General features: G+C 42.6%; 1 protein-coding gene across 2 annotated transcripts in view; it reads right to left on the reverse strand.

Annotated features, from left to right (window-relative positions):
• Positions 1 to 20,027, reverse strand: part of LOC137094958 (serine--tRNA ligase, mitochondrial-like) — a 25,683-nt gene extending 5,656 nt beyond the window's left edge. The window contains exons 1-11 of one of the 2 annotated variants that reach the window (XM_067461009.1): positions 19,741 to 20,027; positions 18,302 to 18,397; positions 17,968 to 17,997; positions 15,755 to 15,895; positions 13,498 to 13,552; positions 11,029 to 11,092; positions 7,843 to 7,948; positions 6,551 to 6,598; positions 3,539 to 3,647; positions 2,634 to 2,679; positions 550 to 637 (exon numbers count right to left, since the gene is read on the reverse strand). In XM_067461009.1, coding sequence (XP_067317110.1) covers positions 550 to 637; positions 2,634 to 2,679; positions 3,539 to 3,647; positions 6,551 to 6,598; positions 7,843 to 7,948; positions 11,029 to 11,092; positions 13,498 to 13,552; positions 15,755 to 15,895; positions 17,968 to 17,997; positions 18,302 to 18,397; positions 19,741 to 20,007 — 1,050 coding nt within the window. In that variant the 5' untranslated portion in view covers positions 20,008 to 20,027. The remainder of the gene's footprint in view (positions 1 to 549; positions 638 to 2,633; positions 2,680 to 3,538; positions 3,648 to 6,550; positions 6,599 to 7,842; positions 7,949 to 11,028; positions 11,093 to 13,497; positions 13,553 to 15,754; positions 15,896 to 17,967; positions 17,998 to 18,301; positions 18,398 to 19,740) is intronic. The other variant, XM_067461010.1, reaches the window with a different exon arrangement.
• Positions 20,028 to 23,596: the final 3,569 nt, after the last annotated feature.

The following is a 23,596-nucleotide window of genomic DNA, read 5'->3' on the forward strand; positions in this document are numbered from 1 at the left end:
TGGACTCAAACAATGATGGATCTGGAGCAAACTTGGCACAAATATTCCATATGCCCAAATGTGAACACTGGTGGACTATGGGGAAGATAGTCTTGACATTTGGGTGTTGTTGTTGCTGGGATTTATAGATAAAATTGGCCCAATCTTCCCACACAGAACCCCAATGACCAACAGAAAATACTATGTTTTCTGATGATTTTTGGCGACCCCTTTGACACCCCCTCGCGACCTCCCCCAGGGATCCCGATCCCCAGGTTGAGAAACACTGCATTAAGTGAAGCCCCTACAGAATGATGGAAAACGATGAGATTGCACCAAACATGGCTCACAAACTACAAATTCATTCAGAAGTGAAGGGAGGAAGCTTCACACCATAATAATAATAATAATAATAATAATAATAATAATAATAATAATAATAATAATATCATCTTTGTGCTGTGCTTTCAGCCATAGGATCTAAATGTCCTTTTCTTCCTCTTCATCTTGAAATGCATCCATATTCCTTTCCCTCACACCCACAACTCCTTCCATTTCACAGTGCTTTACCTTTGCAAACTGATGAACTCTGTACAGACCCCATGGATCCTTGCCTGTGTCTGTTTCGGCTCTGTAACATGTGCTTGAACACACTGTTCTGTCCAAGGGAAAAGGAGATGTTCATTAGCTGACAATCAAGAGAGAGAAGGACTCTATAAATCCCATATACGGCTTTCTTAGGGCCCTTCCACACAGCCCTATATCCCAGGATATTAAGGCAGAAAATCCCACATTATCTGAGTGTGGACTCAGATTTTCTGCCTTGATATTCTGAGATACAGGGCTGTGTGGAAGAGCCCTAAGTGTGGACTCAGATAACCCAGTTCAATGCAAATATTGTGGGATTTTCTGCCTATTCTGGGATATAGGGCTGTGTGGAAGGGCCCTTGAACAAGAAGTGGTTTTGACAGTTTCTTCCTCTAAAGTATAGCTAACAGCACCTAGTATTCATAGAATCATAGAATCAAAGAGTTGGAAGAGACCTCATGGGCCATCCAGTCCAACCCCCTGCCAAGAAGCAGGAATATTGCATTCAAATCACCCCTGACAGATGGCCATCCAGCCTCTGCTTAAAAGCTTCCAAAGAAGGAGCCTCCACCACACTCCGGGGCAGAGAGTTCCACTGCTGAACGGCTCTCACAGTCAGGAAGTTCTTCCTAATGTTCAGATGGAATCTCCTCTCTTGTAGTTTGAATTCATTGGCAATTTCCCATCAAAAGGCTAGTATAATAACACACAGCTCACCAAAATATAATAACGTGGCGAGAGTAGTAAGATTTTTAATTAAAATTATTTACGGGGAAATATAAATATATAAAATAAATCCCAAACGCTCGCTGCTCAGCCAAAATTATAACGCCATCAAAAGGAAGAGGGAGTATGGTTGCTGAATCAACCATATATTTAAAAGTTAGGAACTGGGAACCCCTTGAACTGAGAGACTTAAAATGATTCTTCAAATGAATTCCGCTGCCACCATTTCCAATATTAATCAGGCTGAGGTAATAATGAGAGTTGTGTTCTGTAACACACACTGTGCCACTGTAGAGGCTACTGTGAAGCTGACTTTAATAATTCTTTGACCACAAAGGTATTCACACTGAGGCTGGTATAAGTTGATAAAAATAACAAGAACGTTTATTGAACAGGCTTGAATAATTCAGGTACAAATGCTTAATGGTTTCTGTAAAATACTTGTGGTTGCATTAGAGTCAAAATATTAAAATCTTCTGGGTTACAAGTTCCACCACAAAAAATTACTTCAGGAAATGAATCTCTGAAAGTAACTCCCAAAAATGCTCCTGAGGAATCTAACCAAAAAACCCCGTACTAGACTTCCTTAGGAATTGAACAGATCACTAATGGGGTGCTGCTCAACAAAACAGTATTCTAGCTATCTACTCAATAGCTATTCTGAATACTATACAAAAGACTGACCCAAACTTCTTCTTCAAATCCAAACTCTCTCTGACTAACACCCACACTTCTTCTCTCTAAAAGTTCCAAACTCCAACTGATTAAAACTGGGACTTCAAGCCTCAGTTTAAAAGACACTTTTTCCTCTAGACCACTTAGGCTCCGGCCCCATCTTTCTAACCAATCCTAGCCTTCTTATTTTCCCTCCAAAACTTGAACACACCCCCACAATGTAAACCTACCTAAGATGGCTTCTCCCTGTCTCCCTTTTCTAAAATGGATGCCGTGGCTTCACCAGGCCCACTCCCTTAGGCCTCAGGCAGCCAGCTAAGGTAAGAGATTAATTACAGCTAGCCAGGAGTGATCCTATACTCTTTCAAAAATAGTATTTTTTCCTCTCCAAAAAAAATATCCATTAGTACAGCCTAAAGATTTTAAGAACTGTCTTCCTCCCCATTGCCTTTCCCTTTTCATGTCTCATTTCGATTGGAAGCCTGTCATGATTTGACAGTTATACTCTCCCCTGGGCTTTGGGCTGGAGAGCAAGGCACTCTTCTTCTAATCTAAATAGATAAATAAGAACTATATCCCAATGAGGAGTGATCATGAGCCGCTACAATGAAGAAGCATGGACTCGCTCGTGATTCTATTGTTCTACCCACAAAGAGAATTCTTACCTGACCGGCATGTCTTTAAGATCCACCGCATGATCCATGAAGTACCCTGATGGGAACGAAAAAGGAGAAAGGAATTTGGCTAAGGAATAAGTGTTTATCTTTGACTGAAGCCTCTCTGTTTCCATACAGACGCTCAAACCACCCTTCCTCACCCTGCTACCCTTCCAATATGCTGGATTACAACGCTTATCGTGTATTTTTGCCTAGAACAAGCATGGCAAAACTTCAGCCATCCAGATGTTTTGGATTTCAACTCCCACAATTCCTAACAGCTGGTAGGAACACCTGGAGGACCGAAGTTTGCCCATGCTTGCTCTAGAACAATGTTTCTCAACCTGGGGGTTGGGACCCCTGGGGGGGGGGGTCGCAAGGGGGTATCGGAGGGGTTGACAAAGACCATCAGAAAACACAGTATTTTTGTTAGTCATGGGGGTTCTGTGTGGGAACTTTGGCTCAATTCTATCATTGGTGGGGTTCAGAATGTTCTTTGATTGCAGGTGAACTATAAATTCCATCAACTACAACTCTCAAATGTAATGGTCTATTTTCCTGAAACTCCATCGGTGTTCACATTTGGGCATATTGAGTATTTGTGCCAAGTTTGGTCCAGATTGATCACTGCTTGAGTCCACAGTGCTCTCTGGATGTAAGTGAACTACAACTCCCAAACTCAAGGTCAATTCCCAGCAAAATAATGTTAATGGTATCCGCCCTGAGTCCCTTCGGGGAGATAGAGAGGAATATAAATAAAGTTTTATATTATTATTATTATTATTATTATTGGGGGTCATCACAACATGAGGAACTGTATTAAGGGCTCACGGCATTAGGAAGGTTGAGAAACCCTGGCCTAGAGGTTCTCTTCCATGCACAAGCTACGACTTTCCCGTGAGGTAGGGCTGTACCTGCAATGCCAACCTCGGATGTACCAGCCAGGCTCAGGTCTTCAAAACGGGATGGGTCTATGTTGTACAGCTGAGAGGAGCTGGCATCAGGAAGCATGCCACAGCCTTCCTGGTAAGAAGAGAAAAGACTTCATCCCTTGCAGTAAAACCAGCATTTTTACACATTTAAGAAATGGCAACACACTGTGCCCTTCACACGACACAAGCTTTAACTATGGGGTTGACATATTTTGCTGTTTCTAAAGTGTCAGATTCCCCAACAATTCCTAAGACAGCAGGAAATTGACTTAGAATCATAGAATCATAGCGTCAAAGAGTTGGAATAGACCTTATGGGCCATCCAGTCCAATCCACTGCCAAGAAGCAGGAATATTGTATTCAAATCACCCCTGACTTATTTTTAAATTCTCTGTGTGGTGATGGGTAAAATGTTTATCTTAAATTTATTTATTTATTTACCACACTTTTATCAGGAATATTTTATCAGGAATATGCCCTTTTCATCCCGAAGGCGACTCAGGGCGGCATACAGACTGGCAACAATTAGATGCTGAACACACATAAATACAGCGTTTAAAACAGGTTAAATCACAAAATAAAATTCATATAAAAACAATTTAAAGCTATTAAAATCAATGACTTCTGGGTTCAAATCCATGTCCATTTGCATCGTTAAGCCGTTCCATATTTGTTCACAATACTGAGTTTATCTGGTTACAATGAGGTTCCAAAATCTTGCTTGAAGAGACTCTTTTCCTAAAGGTCAGGAGGGAGGGGGCCAATCTAATATCCCCAGGAAGGGAGTTCCATAGCCGAGGGGTCACAACTGAGAAGGCCCTGTCCCTCGTCCCTGCCAAGCGCACCTGTGAGGCAGGCGGGATCGAGAGCAGGGCTTCCCCAGATGATCTTAAATTCCTGGAAGGTTTGTAAGGGAAGACATGTTCGGATAGGTAAGTAGGGCCAGGTTTTTTTGGGCCAGGTTTGTAAGGGGAGACACGTTCTGATAGGTAAGTTTAGGGCAGTGATTCTCAACCTGGGGTCCCCAGATGTTTTTGGCCTACAACTCCCAGAGATCCTAACCGCTAGTAAACTAGCTGGGATTTCTGGGAGTTGTAGGCCAAAAACATCTGGGGACCCCAGGTTGAGAACCACTGGTTTAGGGCTTTATAGGCTAAAGCCAGCACTTTGAATTATTGGGTTGTTGTAGGTTTTTTCGGGCTATATGGCCATGGTCTAGAGGCATTCTCTCCTGATGTTTCACCTGCATCTATGGCAAGCATCCTCAGAAGTAGTGAGGTCTGTTGGAACTAGGAAAAAGGGTTTATATATCTGTGGAATGACCAGGGTGGAACAAAGGACTCTTGTCTGCTGGAGCTAGGTGTGAATGGTTCAACTGACCAGCTTGATTAGCATATGATGGCCTGACATTGACTAGAGCAAACTTTTGTTGAGAGGTGATTAGATGTCCTTGTTTGTTTCCTCTCTGTTGTTTTGCTGTTGTGATTTTTAGAGCTTTTTAATACTGGTAGCCAGATTTTGTTCATTTTCATGGTCTCTTCCTTTCTTTTGAAATTGTCCACATGCTTGTGGATTTCAATGGCTTCTCTGTGTAGTCTGACATGGTGGTTGTGAGAATGGTTCAACATTTCTATGTTCTCAAATAATATGCTGTGTCCAGGTTGGTTCATCAGGTGCTCTGCTATGGCTGATTTCTCTGGTTGGAGTAGTCTGCAGTACCTTTCATGTTCCTTGATTTGTGTCTGGGCAATACTGCTGTGTTTGGTGGTCCCTCTGTAGACTTGTCCACAGCTGCATGGTATATGGTAGACTCCTGCAGAGGTGAGAGGATATCTCTTGTCCTTTGCTGAACGTAGCATTGGTTGGATTGTCTTGGTGGGTCTGTAGATAATTTGTGTGTTGTGTTTCCTCATCAGCTTCCCTATGCGGTCAGTGGTTCCCTTGATGCATGGCACCATTAAAGCACCATTAAAGCCTTGGCAGACTGTACAAAAAGAATCTGCGAACCCCACCTCCTCCAAGATGAACTGAACCACCTCAACTGGGCTCTCCAGGCCAATGGAAACTCCACCTCAGACATCAGAAGAGCTGCAAGACCACCAAGAAGAAGCCACGAGAGTCAAGTCACCCAGAGGAAAAGGGTTCTTGCCATACATCAAGGGAACCACTGACCGCATAGGGAAGCTCTTAGCAATATGTCCTCAAAATGCACTTTAACATTGATTTAGGATTGCCTGCGTGCCCTCATCTTTTTTTGAAAACCCTATCTTAGTTATATCCTACCTTGTTCATGCCCAGCATTATTTTTTAAATTTTAAATTATTACATTTGGCCCGGTTTTTAAATATTTGTATGTTATTATTATTGTTTATTTTTTGTTTATGAGATTTATTTTAATTGTTTTGTATTGATTATTTTGTTGCCCAATTTCCTCATGCAATGTTAATCCCTGTTGCCCGCTTGTAAACAAAAACTATGGCGCCGTGCGTGGGAGGAACCAAAATGCCAATTTCTCCAACGAGAGGCTTGGGGAAAGACCTGGGTTAATTTTAAACCACTTCCTGGAATGCCTTTTTAAAAAAAGATAAATAATTAAAATTCTGAGGGGACAATGGGAGGAAACAAATCTCTGCAGGATGTCCCACAAAAACAAATTTTATAAATAATAATATTTTATAAATAATAAACCTTTTCAGTGTGTTTGATGATAGAATTAGAAAATGACATTGATAACCCAGGAACAAAAATTGTGTTACATAGTGTAATCAGTCCATAGGCTTTGTAAATGCCAAGAAAGTGCTAAGACGTAAGGCCACATAGCTCATGTCTTTCCCATTCAGGCTGCAAGGTTCATAGTTAGCAGGGATGCCCAAAAAGCTTGTGCACAAGTGTGCACACAACGGACAGTGGATAGAAAATTCCCAAGAGGCACCCATGTTATGCCCCAGAAGACTTCAGATTGCAAAGAGGGAGAAAAAGTGAAAGAGTACTCACAAACACAGCTCCTTTAAGCAGGTCTGGAACAGCCATTGGGATGAAGCCCTATAGGAAGAGTTTGACATTAGTACATTTATTTATTACTTATTTATGACATTTATATGCCGCCTTTTTCACCATGAAGGGGACTCAGAGCGGCTTACAAGATATTATATACACACACACACACACACACACACAATATATATATTATATTATTAGCATAATACAATATCAGTATTATATATTACTAGCCGTCCCTGCCACGCATTGCTGTGGCCCACATGGGGGTTCTGTGTGAGAGGTTTGGCCCAATTCTATCGTTGGTGGGATTCAGAATGCTCTGTGATTGTAGGTGAACTATAAATCCCAGCAACTACAACTCCCAAATGTCAAGATTCTATTTTCCAAAAATCTACCAATGTTCACATTTGGGCATATTGAGTATTTGTGTAGCGTTTGGTCCAGATCCATCATTGTTTGAGTCCACAGTGATCTCTGGATGTAGGTGAACTACAACTCCCAAACTCAAGGTCAATACCCACCAAACCCTTCCAGTATTTTCTGTTGGTCATGGGAGAACTGTGTGCCAAGTTTGGTCCAACTGTATTCTTGGTGGAGTTCAGAATGCTCTTTGATTGTAGGTGAACTATAAATTCCAGCAACTACAACTCCCAAATGACAAAATCAATTTTTTTGAGTGAAGGACATACATTGGGTTGTTAGGTGTCTTGTGTCCAAATTTGGTGTCAATTTGTCCAGTGGTTTTTGAGTTCTGTTAATCCCACAAACGAACATTATATTTTTATTGATATAGATTAGGAGCTGTTGATTATTGGGAAATGTGGCTCCAAATGCTCAACACGGTGCCCCTTGGACAGTCCTACCTTTTCATTTTAGACATGGTTTTGTGTGCTCAGTATTACCAGGAGCCTTCGGTTAAACCGCTGAGCTGCTAAACTTGCTAACCGAAAGGTTGCAGGTTTGAATCCGGGGAGTGGGATGAGCTCCCACTGTTAGTCCCAGCTTCTGCCAACCTAGCAGTTCAAAAACATGCAAATGTGAGCAGAGCAATAGGTACCACTCTGGCAGGACGGTAACGGCACTACATGCAGTCATGCTGGCCAAATGACCTTGGAGGTGTCTACGGACAAAGCCGGCTCTTCGGCTTAGAAATGGAGTTGAGCACACAACTGGAAAACCTTTACCTTTACAGTATTACTAAATCTAAAGGAACTGCCCCTTAATACGTAAGAGATTTCTAGTAGGAAAAGATGCTTTGTATAGTTGTTGTGCATCGTTGTCTGTACCTTTTTCATCAGCTTGTTGAGTGCAAATTGTACCAGGGCCTGTTGGAGAACGGCTCCAGCTCCACGGAGGTAGTACGACCGGTGACCTGAGACGTGTGACAAACGCCTGGAGAAGCAGAAGAAGGGAAGATATGAAGATGTTCTTGTGAGGTCTTGAGAACCTCAAGGGCAGGCATGGGCAAACTTGGGCCCTCCAAGTGTTTTGGACTTCAACTCCCACCATTCCAAACAGCCTCAGGCCCCTTCCTTTTCCTCCTCAGCTGCTTAAGCTCAGCCGCTATGTGTTTTGTGTGTGTTATATTTGTGTATGTGTGTGTTTTTGCTTTTTAAGTTTTTTCCGCTGTGTTTTTCAGTGTTTTTATGAGTGACTGTAGCCAAACCTTCATTCCCTCTTTCTTTCTCTTCTTCCTTCCCTCCCTCTTTCCTTCCTTCCCCCTTTTTCTTTTCCTTCCTCTTTCCCTTTTTCTTTTTTCCTTCTCTACCTGTTTCTTTCCTCCCTTCCTTTGCTCTTTGGTTCCATCCTTCCTTCTCTCTTTCCTTCCTTCCCTCCCCTTTTCTCTCTTTTGTTCCTTCTCTCCTTCCTTCCTTTTTTCACTTTTTTATTTCTTTCTCTCCTTCCTTCCTTCTCTCTTTCTCTCTTTCGTTCCTTCCCTCTCTCTTTCCTTCCCTTTTTCACTTTTTTATTTCTTTCTCTCCTTCCTTCCCTCTTTCCTTCCTTCTTTCACTTTTTTATTTCTTTCTCTCCTTCCTTCCTTCCCTCCCTCTCTCTTTCTCTCTTTTGTTCCTTCTCTCCTTCCTTCCCTCCCTCCCTCTTTCCCTCTTTTGTTCCTTCTCTCCTTCCTTCCCTCTCTTTCCTTCTTTCTTTCACTTTTTTATTTTTCTCTCCTTCCTTCCTTCCTTCCTTCCTTCCCTCTTTCTCTCTTTTGTTCTTTCTCTCCTTCCTTCCTTCCCTCTCTCTTTCCTTCCTTCTTTCTCTTTTTTATTTCTTTCTCTTTCTTCCCTCCCTCCCTTTTGTTCCTTCTCTCCTTTCTTCCCACTCTTTCCTTCCTTTTTTCACTTTTTTATTTCTTTCTCTCCTTCCTTCCTTCCCTCCCTCTTTCTCTCTTTTGTTCCTTCTCTCCTTCCTTCCCTCTCTCTTTCCTTCCTTCTTTCACTTTTTTATTTCTTTCTCTCCTTCTTTCCCTCTTTCTTTCTTTTGTTCCTTCTCTCCTTCCTTCCCTCTCTCTTTTCTTCCTTCTTTCACTTTTTTATTTCTTTTTCTCCTTCCTTCCTTCACTACATTTATTTCCTTCTCTCCTTCACTCCTTCTTTCCCTCTTTCTATCCCTCCTTCTCTCCTTCCTTTCTTCCCCCTCTCTGTGTATATGTGTTTTGTGTGTGTTTATATTTGTGTATGTGTATATATGTGGTTTTGCACATGCGTTGTAATGGTTTTTTATTTGCTTTTTTGGCTTTTTAAGTCTCTTCTGCTGTGTTTTTCAATGTTTTTATGAGTGATGGACACTCCTTGGCCTGATAGGTGTCTTGTGTCTAAATTTGGTGTCAATTCGTTCAGTGGTTTTTGCGTTATGTTAATCCCACAAATGAACATTACATTTTTATTTATATAGATTTGCCAAATGCGAAAGAGTTGAATTGTTCTTGCCCAGGGCAAGAGGAAACTTTTTCTATGAGCGGTGACTCCACCTGCCCTGCTTGCTTTGTCCTAGGCACTAAAGAGACTTTTATGAAATTAGAGAAGGAGGATAAAAAGCTTTCGTGTTGGGAAATGTCCAGGGGGTAAATTAACCATCTCAAAAACAAAATATAAAATATTTATTCCTGCTCTGGAAAGGAAAGAGACTCACAATCAACTAATGGGTGCGTGCAGAATCTGGAATTACCAGGCATCATTATAGATGGATTGTTTTGCCGATGTACGCTTTCACTTATGATGGAGTATGGTGGAGGCTCCTTCTTTGGAAACTTTCAAAGAACCTGGATGGCCACCTGTCGGGGGTGCTTTGAATGCAATTTTCCTGCTTCTTGGCAGGGGGTTGGACTAGATGGCCCATGAGGTCTCTTCCAACTCTATGATCCGATGACCCAATGTAGTTACTAACTTAGGATGATCACAGGATTTTCTTGGCAAGTGAATATTCAAATATATTTTTATGCCAGTAGATGGTGCTCCTGCTTTGTATTTTCTCTCTCTACAATGTATGTTGGGCCCTACAGTTCCTTTTTAGAATACCGGACAAAATACTAGAGTGGGATGAAGGAAGCAAAGTTTTGTTTTTGGGTTGCTGCAAGTTTTTCAGGCTGTATGGCCATGTTCCAGAAGCATTCTCTCCTGACGTTTCGCCCACATCTATGGCAGGCATCCTCAGAGGTTGTGAGGTCTCTTGGAGACAAGGAAAATGGGGTGTATATATTTATTTATTTCGCGTATTTCTACCCGCCCTTCTCAACCCCTGAGGGGGGACTCAGGGCGGCTTACAAAGGCACAATTCGATGCCAGCATAAACATAACAATGGATAAAACATGTAAACAGCAATTATAACAATTAAGACAGTCAGTATATCAGGGTGCGAGAAAGAACTCATGTCTGTTGGAAGTAGGTGTGAATGTTTCAATTGGCCACCTTGATTAGCATGTAATGGTGTGACTTTCAAGGTGTGACTTCGTATTGCCTGTGGGCATCCTGTGTTGAGAAGTGATTAGCTGTTCTTCACTGTTTTTTGTCTGGAGCTCCCCTGTCTTTATTTACTGTTATGATTTTAGATTTTTTTAATACTGGTAGCCTAATTTTGTTCACTTTTGTGGTTTCTTCCTTTCTGTTGAAAGGAATTTGTCCAGTAAGAAGTCACACCTTGAAAACTGCTGGACCATTAAATGCTAATCAAGGTGACCAATTAAAACATTCACACCTACCGCCAACAGACAAGAGTTCTTTTTCCCACCCTGGACATCATTCCACAGATATATAAACCTCACTTGCCTAGTTTCCAACAGACCTCACAACCTCTGAAGATGCCTGTTATAGATGTAGGTGAAATGTCAGGATAGAATGCTTCTGGAACATGGTCATATAGCTAAAAAAAAACTTACAGCAACCCAGTGATTCCAGCCCTGAAAGTCTTCGACAACAGTTTTGTTTTTCATTAGCAATCCTCCATTACCACGACAACAGCCTCTACTACCAACCTTTGCCTTATGATTCCCAGCTCTTCTCCAAGTTCCAGGTGGCCTTTCACCTCAAAGTCAAATACTGTTTTAAAAAACAGAATAGAGATACGAGAAACAATGAAACCAAGAAAGAAGAAAAGAAAACCTATCCACTGGGTTGTTGTAGGTTTTTCCGGGCTATATGGCCATGTTCTAGAAGCATTTTCTCCTGACGTTTCACCTGCATCTATGGCAAGCATCCTCAGAGGTTGTGAGGTCTGTTGGAACTAGGAAAAAGGGTTTATATATCTGTGGAATGACCAGGGTGGGACAAAGGACTCTTGTCTGCTGGAGCTAGGTGTGAATGTTTCAAGAGTCTGTTAGAACAGACCTCACTACCTCTGAGGATGCTTGCCATAGATGCAGGCGAAACACCAGGAGAAAATGCCTCCAGAACATGGCCATATAGCCCGGAAAAACCTACAACAACCCAATGATTCCAGCCATGAAAGCCTTCAACAATACATAAAACCTATCCAGCTGTTAAAGGAGAGGTAAGTGGATCTAGCAGACCAAAATATTCTGTTTCCTGTGCAAGGAGGCTTCATGTGAGCCTGGGGGCTGCAAAATGTAGCATCAGGTGTCAGACTCTGAATGATCTTGGAGTTTCAATCAAGCTCACAACAATAAAACGCTGGAGACATTTTTTTTCATATTTCTTTCCACAATCCTACAAAGACAGTTCTAAAGTTTCCTCGCTCAAACTTCCTGTATATATCAGTCCCAACTCCCATCCGCCCCCTGGTGGTCAAACTTTGTGCCCACAGTCTGTTAACTTACATTTCAATTTCCCTCACAAAAATATTATTATTATTATTATACTTTATTTATACCTTGCGGAGCCCCCGGTGGCGCAGTGGGTTAAACCCCTGTGCCGGCAGAAGACCGACAGGTCGCAGGTTCAAATCCAGGGAGAGGTAGATGAGCTCCCTCTATCAGCTCCAGCTCCTCATGCGGGGACATGAGAGGAGCCTCCCACAAGGATGACAAAACATCAAATCATCCGGGCGTCCCCTGGGCAACGTCCTTCCAGACGGCCAATTCTCTCACACCAGAAGCGACTTGCAGTTTCTCAGGTCGCTCCTGACACGACCAAAAAATAAATAAATTATACTCCACCACCATCTCCCCAAGGGGACTCGGGGCGGCTTACATAAGGCCACGCCCATCAGTACAAACACAGTATTAAACAAAAACACAACAAAATTAAAAATACAATAACATAAAATACAAAACCAATATAAAAAAACGGCGCAACAATATAAACTCAGAACATTAATACGGCTCCGGCCCAGCGTACCTCTCCAAACGCATCTCCCTCTACGTCCCACCACAGAGTTTGAGATCTTCTGGGGAGGCCCTGCTCTCGACCCCTCCTCTATCACAAGTGAGATTGGTGGGGACGAGGAGCAGGGCCTTCTCTGTGGTGGCCTCTCACCTGTGGAATTCACTCCCTGGAGAAATTAGGTCATCGACATCCTTCCTCTCTTTCAGAAGGAAATTAAAAACATGGTTGTGGGACCAGGCTTTCGGGCAATCTGGCGGTTAGATAAGGACAATGACGACCAGAATCGATAGTACTTCACAATGTGGACTCTGAGATGGCGAACACTGAGCATTAGATTGTTTTTATTGATTTTGATGTATAAACTGACTGTCTTAATTGTTATAATTGCTGTTTACATGTTTTATCCATTGTTATGTTTATGCTAGCATCGAATTGTGCCTTTGTAAGCCGCCCTGAGTCCCCCCTCGGGGGTTGAGAAGGGCGGGGCAGAAATGCACGAAATAAATAAATAAATAAAACACTAAAATGATCACAATGGGCAGGGCCAGTTTCAAAGATTAAAAATTTAAAACCACTGGGTGATAGGGCAATGTAATATATCTGGACAGGGGATCCGGGGATAAGGCAAAATTTAATTACATGTACCAGAAAATGATGTGCTTCTGAGGGCATTTTATGCGGTGTTTGGTCAAGAGTTAACGTACATTCAGTCATTGAAGACACACTGGAAAAGCCAAGTTTTCAGGCTCTTCCTAAAGACTGCCAGGGTGGGGGCTTGTCTAATATATCTGGGGAGCGAATTTCAGAGCCAAGGGGCCACTACAGAGAAGGCCCTTTCCCTCATGTCCATAAGTCGTGCTTGCGATGGGGGCAGGAGCGAGAGAAGGGCCTCTCCGGAAGATCGCGCAGACAAAACAGATGTCTTATTTACACTACCTTCCCCAACTGTACCCAGTCTCCCCCATTTCCCTTCTTTATGGCAGAGAACCAAAGCGGCCGGTCCCAGGCTGATACAACGATCCTGACATCAGGCCTGCTTGCAATCCACAGGCTCCCCACTGCATTAAAATCAAGGCAAAGTCCACAGCAACCAAGGAAGAAAGTCTGGCAGCCTTGTCCTCACCCTCTGCAAAGCCAGCATCCTCTTTTGTATTTCTCACCTGGTTTTGATCCAACTGTTTCCACCACCTTCGCTTGGGACTCGTCTCCAATTGGCTGCAGGTAAAGAACACAAAAAGAAGGCAAATTATTCCTATTCTAATACTATTAATAATAATATATTTTATATTATATCTAATATTACTAATAATATTGCAATATAAGGGTATAGTACAATATAGTAATTTATAATACTGATGTTATGCTATGCTAATAATATAATATATGGTATGTATAATATACAATATATATATATATAATATATTATATAATATATTATATTATATAATATAATAATAATATATAATATATTATATATTATAATATATTATATTTATAATATATTGTATATACATATGATATAATATATTGTATATACATATGATATTCATAATATTAAAATGTAATATAATATAATAATATGATATTATAATTATATATTTTATGTTACATGTAATATTACTAATAATATTACAATATAATGGTATAGTACAATATAGTAATATATAATACTGATATTGTGCTATGCTAATAATATAATATATTGTATTTATATATATCTTGTAAGCCACTCTTGAGTCCCCTTTGGGGTGAGAAGGGCAGCATATAAATGTCATAAATAAATAAATAGGTTGGCAGAAGCTGGGGCTGACTGTGGGAGCTCATTCCACTCCCTGGATTCGAACCTGCGATCTTTCGGTCAACAAGTTCAGCAGCTCAGCGCTTTAACCCACTGCACCACCGGTTGCTAAAAATACTATATTATCTCATAACATATGATAATGTATCTATGTTTTAAATTATTATTATTAATATTTGAACCTGTGACCTTTCAGTTGCTAATACTATATTATCTCATAATATATTATTAATGTATTATTAATAATATTTGAACCTGCGACCTTTCAGTTGCAAATACTATATAATATCATAATATATTATAATATATTATTGTTTAATATATTATTATTAATATTTGAACCTGCGACCTTTCGGTTGCTAATAATACTATATTATCTCATATATTATTAATAATATACTACTTTATATTATTAATAATATACTACTTTATGAGAAGGACGGCATATAAATGTTGTAAATAAATAAATTCTGGGTTTGGAAAGTACAACTCACAGATTTATTTTACAACTGTAAGACACACATAAAATTACACAAGCCAACAAGTATTTCTCATCAGATATAATTTTAGGTCATTCTTATAGTTTTTTTGTACTGAATTCAGATATGTGCTTATTTTTTTCTCTATCACGTGTAATTTTTGTAATGAGGCTAATCAAATAATTAATGCATTTACACACTGATATCAACAGAATCTAATTGATATCAGTGCATAAATGTAGTAATTAATGTATTGTTGAAGGCTTTCATGGCCGGAATCACTCAGTTCTTGTGGGTTTTTTCGGGCTATATGGCCATGTTCTAGAGGCATTTCTCCTGACGTTTCGCCTGCATCTATGGCAAGCTTCCTCAGAGGGTGAGGTCTCTCACCCTCTGAGGAAGCTTCCCATAGATGCAGGCGAAACGTCAGGAGAAATGCCTCTAGAACATGGCCATATAGCCCGAAAAAACCCACAAGAACTGAATGTAGTAATTATTCAATTAGCCTCATTGCAAAAACTACATATGATAGAGAAAAAATAAACACATCTGAATTCAATGCAAAAAAACTCTATAAGAATGACCTAAAATTATACCGGATGAAAAATATTTTTTAGCTTGTGTTGCACTAATATGATGTGAAATGTGCGGATTTTATAGTAGTCAGCTGTAATGTACCATTCATCATATTTTTAAAAGTTGATATGACGGAAAAAAAAAAAGACATATTTAAAATCAGCATAAAAGTTGATTTAAACTGAGCTACAAAAATGATTTTGTTGATTTGTGTTATTTTTCTATGTAATTTCTTCAACTATTTAAAAATAAATCCAAACTAATGTTATAATTAAAAGACAGGCCTAGGACTCAATGCATCTGAAGAAATAGACTTAGGTCTACGAAAGCCTATGTACCAACTTCTTTTTCCTCAATTAGTCTTGAAGTGCCTACAATATCCCTTTGCATACTTAGCCAGACTAATATGGTTATGGCTTTTAATTCAATGGAGCAAGTATGCTCAAGCAAAGGCGTGCTTCAAGATTTTCCTGGCCATATCCCTAAGGTTTTAGGATGCCTCCCCCATTCTGAGCCCTCCAATCTTCCAAGTTCGATGCTGCATCTCTGTATGAGTGTCTTTACCACATCAGGATGGGTCCTGTTGGGCAGCTGGAGGGCAAGCAGGTAATATTTTTCATCCAGTTCAATCTCCTCCTGACGCAAGGCATTGAGACGAAGGCGGAGATCCCGCCCTTGCTTTCGCAAGGCATTGTAAAGAGGGAGCTGGGCAGAAAGAGAGGAGAAATACCATCAGAATCTTGCCTGCTTGGATTTAAGAAGAGAGCTCTGGTTCAAATGTTTAACAACAGCCTAAAAAAGAAAAATAACTCTTGAGGGAAAGAGTTTACAAAGAACAGCAACAAAAAAAGCCTACTCTATAGTTCAGATATGTGGATGACACTTTCACCATTTGGAGCCATGGAGAAGAACTCAACAGGTTCCTGGACCACCTTAACAGCATCCACCCAAACATCCAATTCACCATAGAAAAAGAAAATGAAGGAAAGTTCCCATTTCTAGATGTCCTAGTCATCCACAAACCAGATCAACAATTGGGTCACACCATTTACAGAAAACCCACACACAGAGATAGATATCTACACAAAAACTCCAACCATCACCCAAGTCAAAAAAGAAGCCCCATTAAAGCTTTGGCAGACCATGCAAAAGGATCTGCGAAGCCCACCTCTTTTAAGATGAACTGAACCACCTCAACTGGGCTCTCCAGGCCAATGGAGACTCCACCTCAGACATCAGAAGAGCTGCAAGACAACCGAGAACAAGCCACGAGAGTCAAGACAAAGATCCACCCAGAGGGAAAGGGTTCTTGCCAGACATCAGGGGAACCACTGACCGCAGAGGGAAGCTGATGAGGAAACACAACATACAAACTATCTACAGACCCACCAAGAAAATCCAACACATGCTACGTTCAGCAAAGGACAAGAGGGATCCTCTCACTTCTGCAGGAGTCTACCGTGTACCATGTAGAAGTCTACATAGGAACCACCAAACGCAGCAACATTGCCCAAACACGAATCAAGGAACATGAAAGGCACTGCAGACTACTTCAACCAGTAGAACGGAATGACTCCAGAATGCATCATTTGAAGATGGCAAATCAACCCAGAAAATGGCAACAGAGTCCTGTGTATCTAAAATATATATAAACACAGAGCTACTTGAATATTATAGCAGAGCACCTGATGAACCAGCCTGGACACAGCATATTATTTGAGAACACAGAAATGCTGGACCGCTCTCACAACCACCATGTCAGGCTACACAGAGAAGCCATTGAAATCCACAAGCATGTGAACAATTTCAACAGAAAGGAGGAAACCATGAAAATGAACAAAATCTGGCTACCAGTTTTAAAATCTCTAAAATTACAACAGCAAAACAACAGAGAGGAAACCATCAGGAACATCTAATCACCTCTCAACAAAAGATTACCCCAGGCACCAACAAGCCACACCAAACAACTGCCAGGCCATCAAATGCTAATCACGGTGGTCAGTTGAAACATTCACACCTAGCTCCAGCAGACAAGAGTTCTTTGTCCCACCCTGGTCATTCCACAGATATATAAACCCCTTTTCCTAGTTCCAACAGACTTCACTACCTCTGAGGATGCTTGCCATAGATGCAGGTGAAATGTCAGGAGAGAATGCCTCTAGAACATGGCCATGTAGCCCGAAAAAACCTACAACAACCCAGTTAACAAAGAGTTTTCTCAGAGTAATTGGCCTCATGAGTGCTGAGAATCTACAACTTAAATAAAGAAAATTTTAAATCAACTGGATACAAACAACTACTTTCCTCATTCTAAGTACTAGTAGATTTGGAAAGAGAGCAGGAGGGTTTTTAGTCCTTTTTCTGGGCTTCCCAAAGACAGCTGATTGGACACCATGGGAAATAAGATGCTGGACTGAACAGGTTTTTAGTAAAGCTGGAAAAACGTGGTTTTGTTTATTTGGGATCAGAACTACTAGAATCTCCAAGAAGCATAGCCACTGAAGTCGCAAAAGAGAGCACTGATCTTTGCCCTGATCGAATAAGGCTCCTTCTTGGATTCTTATATATGCAAAGAAATAGCATAACTCATCCCCATCTATCTCTGCCATAAGAAATTACATTTATTATCAGCTTTAAGTCTATAAATCAGGATAGCAATCATGCAGCCTGTCGGTTGTTGCTGAACTACAACTCCCTGGAGCCATTGAAACAAAAGCATGCCAGAAGCTGCAATGCAACATATAGAGAACCATAGGAAAGAAAGGATATGTCCTTACTGATTGCAAAGTATTCCTCTCTTGACCTTTCTGGAAGAAAAGAAGAAGACAAAGCAGTAAGTTACAAAGAAGACAAAACAGTAAGTTACAATTTATTTACATCAAATCTAAAGTAATGTAACAATTGCCATTATGGTAATCATGTAGCACACAATTCCAAACACAAAATAAATTCAGGTTGACAATTCTCATGTTTGAAACAAAATCTATGCAGTCTCAAGAAAGGGAGGTTCATCCAGTTTTATAATTTTTTTTACATTTAGTTACACTTTTTCGTCAACAGTGACAATATCTCACGGATTGCTCCATGACAGTTGCTGTCTCGTGAGCTTACCACAAGATTCCGCACATTTTCAGCAACTCTGTTTTTTTCGGCTTCGACTGTTACAATCTCCTCTTGCACTTCAACCAGTTTCTGCCAAACAGCGAGCTGGTAAGCAACAGAGTGAAAGGAATTACAAAATGACATCCCAACTCTAGATTTGTAAGATTAGAAAAAGCGGACAGCAGCATGTGTCCTCTTGCATGAAAGTAGGCAAAGGTAAAGATTTTCCCTTAGTTGTGTCCAATTCTGGGGTGTGGTGCTCATCTCAATTTCTAAGCTGAAGAGCCAGCATTATCCATAGACACCTCCAAGGTCATGTGGACGGCATGACTGCATGGAGCGCCGTTACCTTCCCGCTGGAGCAGTACCTATTGATCTACTCACATTTACATGTTTTCGAACTACTATGTTGGCAGAAGCTGACAGCAGAAGCTCATGCCACTTCTCAGATATGAACCTGCAACCTTTCGGTCAGCAGCTCAGCGGTTTAACCCACTGCGCCACCAGGGGATCCTACACATGAAACTACTACACCTAAATAAATATGTTATACCAGAAACAACTTGCAGTTTCTCAAGTTGCTCCTAACACATACACACAAATCTAAAAAAACAAATAAAGCAATAGAAGAGGAATCAGCTTTGTGTGCTTGGATCATTTTCTAAAAGACTTCAGACACTGGGGGGGGGGGGGGGACTGGGAGTTGTACTTTTACAAGGCACCAAATAGGAGGGACAGCTAATACTTCAGAGGACAGGATCCAAATTCAAATCAACCTTAACAGATTAGAAATCTGACTGGCCAAAACTAACAAAATGAATTTAGATAAGGAGAAATGTAGGATAGTTTACTTAGGCAGAAAAAATGAAATGTACAGAATGGGTGACGCCTGGCTTGGCAACAGTACATATGAAAAAGATCTTGGAGTCTGTAGCCCGGGGGGGGGGGGGGGGGGTTAGGGGTTCAACCCCCCCCCCCCATTTTTTCAGGTTAAAAAAAACCTGGTTTACTCATGAATTTTAACTGGTTAACCAAATCCCCATGCTAAGTCTATGAGACGTAGTCCCTCCGGAACTGCAAGCACTATCTCAAGCAAATATTGACAATTTATTCACACTGTCATTACTTGCAGCAATAGCCAATGTAGTGAAGCAACCAAGTTGGGGGTGTGTGTGTTGAATGCTCTCATTAAGGAGGCCAGACTTGGTGGAGGTGGTTGACAGGGGCGGAGCTGCGGGCTATTGAAGGCTGCTCTGCTGGATGGCCCATGAGGTCTCTTCCAACTCTTTGATTCTATGATTCTCTGCCAAAGAGGGCTGGTGCCTCGGCAAACTACAACTCTCAGTGAAGGGGACAGATCCCAAAGCACTGAGCCATGGCAAAGTGGTATCAAACCGCAGTAATCCTACGGTGTGGAGCCCCCACGAGCAAAGGCGAGAGCAGCTTACAATCTGGCGGAGGTCGTGTGCCCGGAGGGGCCCTTTGCGGCTCTCCAGCTCCCTCTCAGCCGCCTCCAGCCGCACTTTCAGCGCCTCCACGTCGATCTGCGGCCTCGCCGTCCACCCGTCCTTCGCGTGGTCGTAGAGGCGGCTCTTCGCTCCAGCCGAGGCGGCGCGGCTCCATTTGGGGGCCCTCCGGAGCCACGAGCAACGCCCCCAACACAGCGCTAGGCCGCGGCTCCCCAGGCCCCGGTAGAGCCCCACGGGCGCCGCCATTTTGGCTTCTCACGTGACTCGGCTGAGCCCGACCAATGGCAAAGCGTTCTAACGCCAAGCTTCGTCCGCGAGCCAATCAGAACGAAGCTGGGCCCCGCCTCAGCTCGATTTAGTTGCCATGGGGATAGAGACCCGCTCTGGCTTAGATGTGGTGGGACAGGCCTCATGGGACTGTTTGGAATATTCAAATACAAATGTAGTTATTATTATTCCTCTACTGAATATTCAGATACAAATTACTAATGTTTATGTCTGATGACATAAAGGGAATGCTCAAGATCCTGCAAGGAAGACTCCGGCAAGACATGGAGCGAGAGTTGCCAGATGTTCAAGCTGGGTTTAGAAAAGGCAGAGGAACGAGAGACCAGATTGCCAATATCCGCTGGAGAATGGAGAAAGGCAGGGAGTTTCAGAAAAACATCTACTTCTGCTTCATTGACTATTCTAAAGCCTTTGACTGTGTGGATCATAACAAATTGTGGCAAGTTTTTGGTGGGATGGGCATCCCAAGCCCCCTTCTCTCTCTCCTGAGGAATCTGTACAAGGACCAAGGAGCCACAGTCAGAACTGACCACGGAACAACAAACTGGTTCAAGATTGGGAAAGGCGTACGGCAAGGCTGCATACTCTCACCCAACCTTTTGAACGTGTATGCAGAACACATCATGCGAGGATGTGCGGGGCTTGAATGCAAAGCTGGGGTGAAAACTGGTGGAAGAAACATTAACAACCTCAGATATGCAGATGACACCACTCTGATGGCCTAAAGCGAGGAGGAGCTGAGGAGCCTTCTAATCAAGGTGAAAGAAGAAAGCGCAAAAGCCGGGTTGCAGCTAAACGTCAAAAAAACCAAGATTATGGCAACAAGAATGATTGACAACTGGGAAATAGAGGGAGAAAATTTGGAGGCCGTGACAGACTTTGTATTTCTAGGCGCAAAGATTACTGCAGATGCAGACTGTGGCCAGGAAATCAGAAGACGCTTACTTCTTGGGAGGAGAGCAATGTCCAGTCTCGATAACATAGTAAAGAGTAGAGACATCAGACTGGCAACAAAGATCCATTGCCTAGTCCAAGCCATGGTCTTCCCTGTAGTAACCTACGGATGTGAGAGCTGGACCTTAGGGAAGGCTGAGCGAAGGAAGAGAGATGCTTTTGAGCTGTGGTGTTGGAGGAAAGTGCTGAGAGTGCCTTGGACTGCGAGAAGATCCAACCAGTCCATCCTCCAGGAAATAAAGCCCGGCTGCTCACTGGAGGGAAAGATACTAGAGACAAAGTTGAAGTACTTTGGCCACATCATGAGGAGACAGCAAAGCCTGGAGAAGACAATGGTGGAAGGCAAAAGGAAGAGGGGCCGACCAAGGGCAAGATGGATGGATGTGACTGGACTGACCTTGAAGGAGCTGGGGGTGGTGACGGCCGACAGGGAGCTCTTGCGTAGGCTGGTCCATGAGGTCACGAAGAGTCGGAGACGACTGAACGAATGAACAGCAACAACATGTCTGACGAATGCAAGGCTGGGGTTAAAATTGCTGGAAGAAACATTCACAGCCTTAGATATCGGGAGTGATCCTGGACTCATCGCTGAGCCTGGAACCCCAGGTCTCGGCGGTGGCCGGGAGTGCTTTTGCACAATTAAAACTTGTGCACCAGTTGTGCCCATACCTTGGGAAGTCTGATCTGGCAAAGGTGGTCTACGCTCTTGTTACATCCTGAATAGACTACTGCAACTCACTCAACGTGGGGTTGCCCTTGAAGACTGTTCGGAAACTTCAACTGGTCCAACAAGCGGCAGCCAGATCGGAGCATCATACAGGGAGCACACCACCCCCCTGTTGTGTCAGCTCCACTGGCTGCCGGTCCAGTTCCGAGCACAATTCAAGGTGCTGGTTTTGACCTACAAAACCCTGTACGGTTCTGGTCCAGTGTATCTGTCCGAACGTATCTCCCTCTACGTCCCACCCTGGAGTTTGAGATCTTCTAGGGGGGCCCTGCTCTCGACCCCACCGCAATCACAAGTAAGGCTGGTGGGGATGAGGAGCCCGGCCTTCTCAGTGGTGGCCCCTCACCTGTGGAAATCACTCCCGGGGGAAATTAAGTCATCAACTTCCCTCCTCTCCTTCAGGAGGAAAGTAAAGACATGGTTGTGGGGCCAGGCCTTTGGGCAATCTGACAACTAGATAAGGACAATCAGACGATTAGGACTGACAGGACTGACAAAGTGGAATTGGAAACTGGACTATGAGATGGCGAACGCTGACCGTTAATGAGGTGCAATTAGTTTTTAGTGGTTTTATCGGCTTTATTGGTTTTATTGTTATATGCAGAAACTGTTTCTTAACAGTTAATTGCTGCTAGATTGTTTTATACTACTGTTATGTGATGTCAGCATTGAATTGTGCCTTTGTAAGCCGCCCTGAGTCCCCTCCGGAGTGAGAAGGGCGGGGTAGAAGTAACCGAAATAAATAAATATGCAGATGATATCACTTTGATGGCCAACAGCTGAGGAGCCTTCTAACCAAGTTGAAAAAAGAAAGCGCAAAAGCTGGGTTTATTTACAATATTTTTCTATACCGCTTTTCTCTCCTCGAGGGGGACTCAAAGCGGGTTGCAGCTAAACATTAAAAAATAAGATTATGGCAACAAGACTGATTGACAACTGGGAAACAGGGAGAAAACGTGGAGGCCGTGACAGACTTTGTATTTCTAGGTGCAAAGATTACTGCAGACTGCAACCAGGAAATCAGGAGACGTTTCCTTCTTGGGAGGAGAGCAATGTCCAATCTCGATAAGATAGTGAAGAGTAGAGACATCACACTGGCAACGATGATCCGCATAGTTAAAACAATGGTATTCCCCGTAGTAACCTACAGATGTGAGAGCTGGACCATAGGGAAGGCTGAGCGAAGGAAGAGAGATGCTTTTGAACTGTGGTGCTGGAGGAAAGTTCTGAGAATGCCTTTGACCATGAGAAGATCCAACCAGTCCATCCTCCAGGAAATAAAGCCCGACTGCTCATTGGAGGGAAGGATAGTAGAGGCAAAGATGAAGGACTTTGGCCACATCATGAGAAGAAAAGCTTAGAGAAGACAATGATGCTGGGGAAAATGGAAGGAAAAAAGAAGAGGGGCCGACCAAGAGCAAGGCGGATGGATGGATGGTATCCTTGAAGTGACTGACTTGACCTTGAAGGAGCTGGGGGTGGTGACGGCCGACAGGGAGCTCTGGCCTGGGCTGGTCCAAGAGGTCACGAAGTTCCAATGAATCATCTGAGCAACGGAGCCCCCGGTGCCGCAGTGGGTTAAACCTCTGTGCCGGCAGGACTGAAGACCGACAGGTCGCAGGTTTGAATCTGGGGAGAGGCAGATGGTCTCCCTCTATCAGCTCCAGCTCCTCATGTGGGGACATGAGAGAAGCCTCCCACAAGGATGATAAAAACATCAAATCATCCAGGCGTCCCCTGGGCAACGTCCTTGCAGATGGCCAATTCTCTCACACCAGGAGTCACTCCTGACACGACAAAAACAAAAATCTGAGCAATGGTGTTATGCCTCTGCTTGTAGTCTGTCTGTGCAAGCTCCTTGCAGCA

This window comes from Anolis sagrei, chromosome X, assembly GCF_037176765.1.
Source record: "Anolis sagrei isolate rAnoSag1 chromosome X, rAnoSag1.mat, whole genome shotgun sequence".
Classification (NCBI taxonomy): Eukaryota; Metazoa; Chordata; class Lepidosauria; order Squamata; family Dactyloidae; genus Anolis; species Anolis sagrei.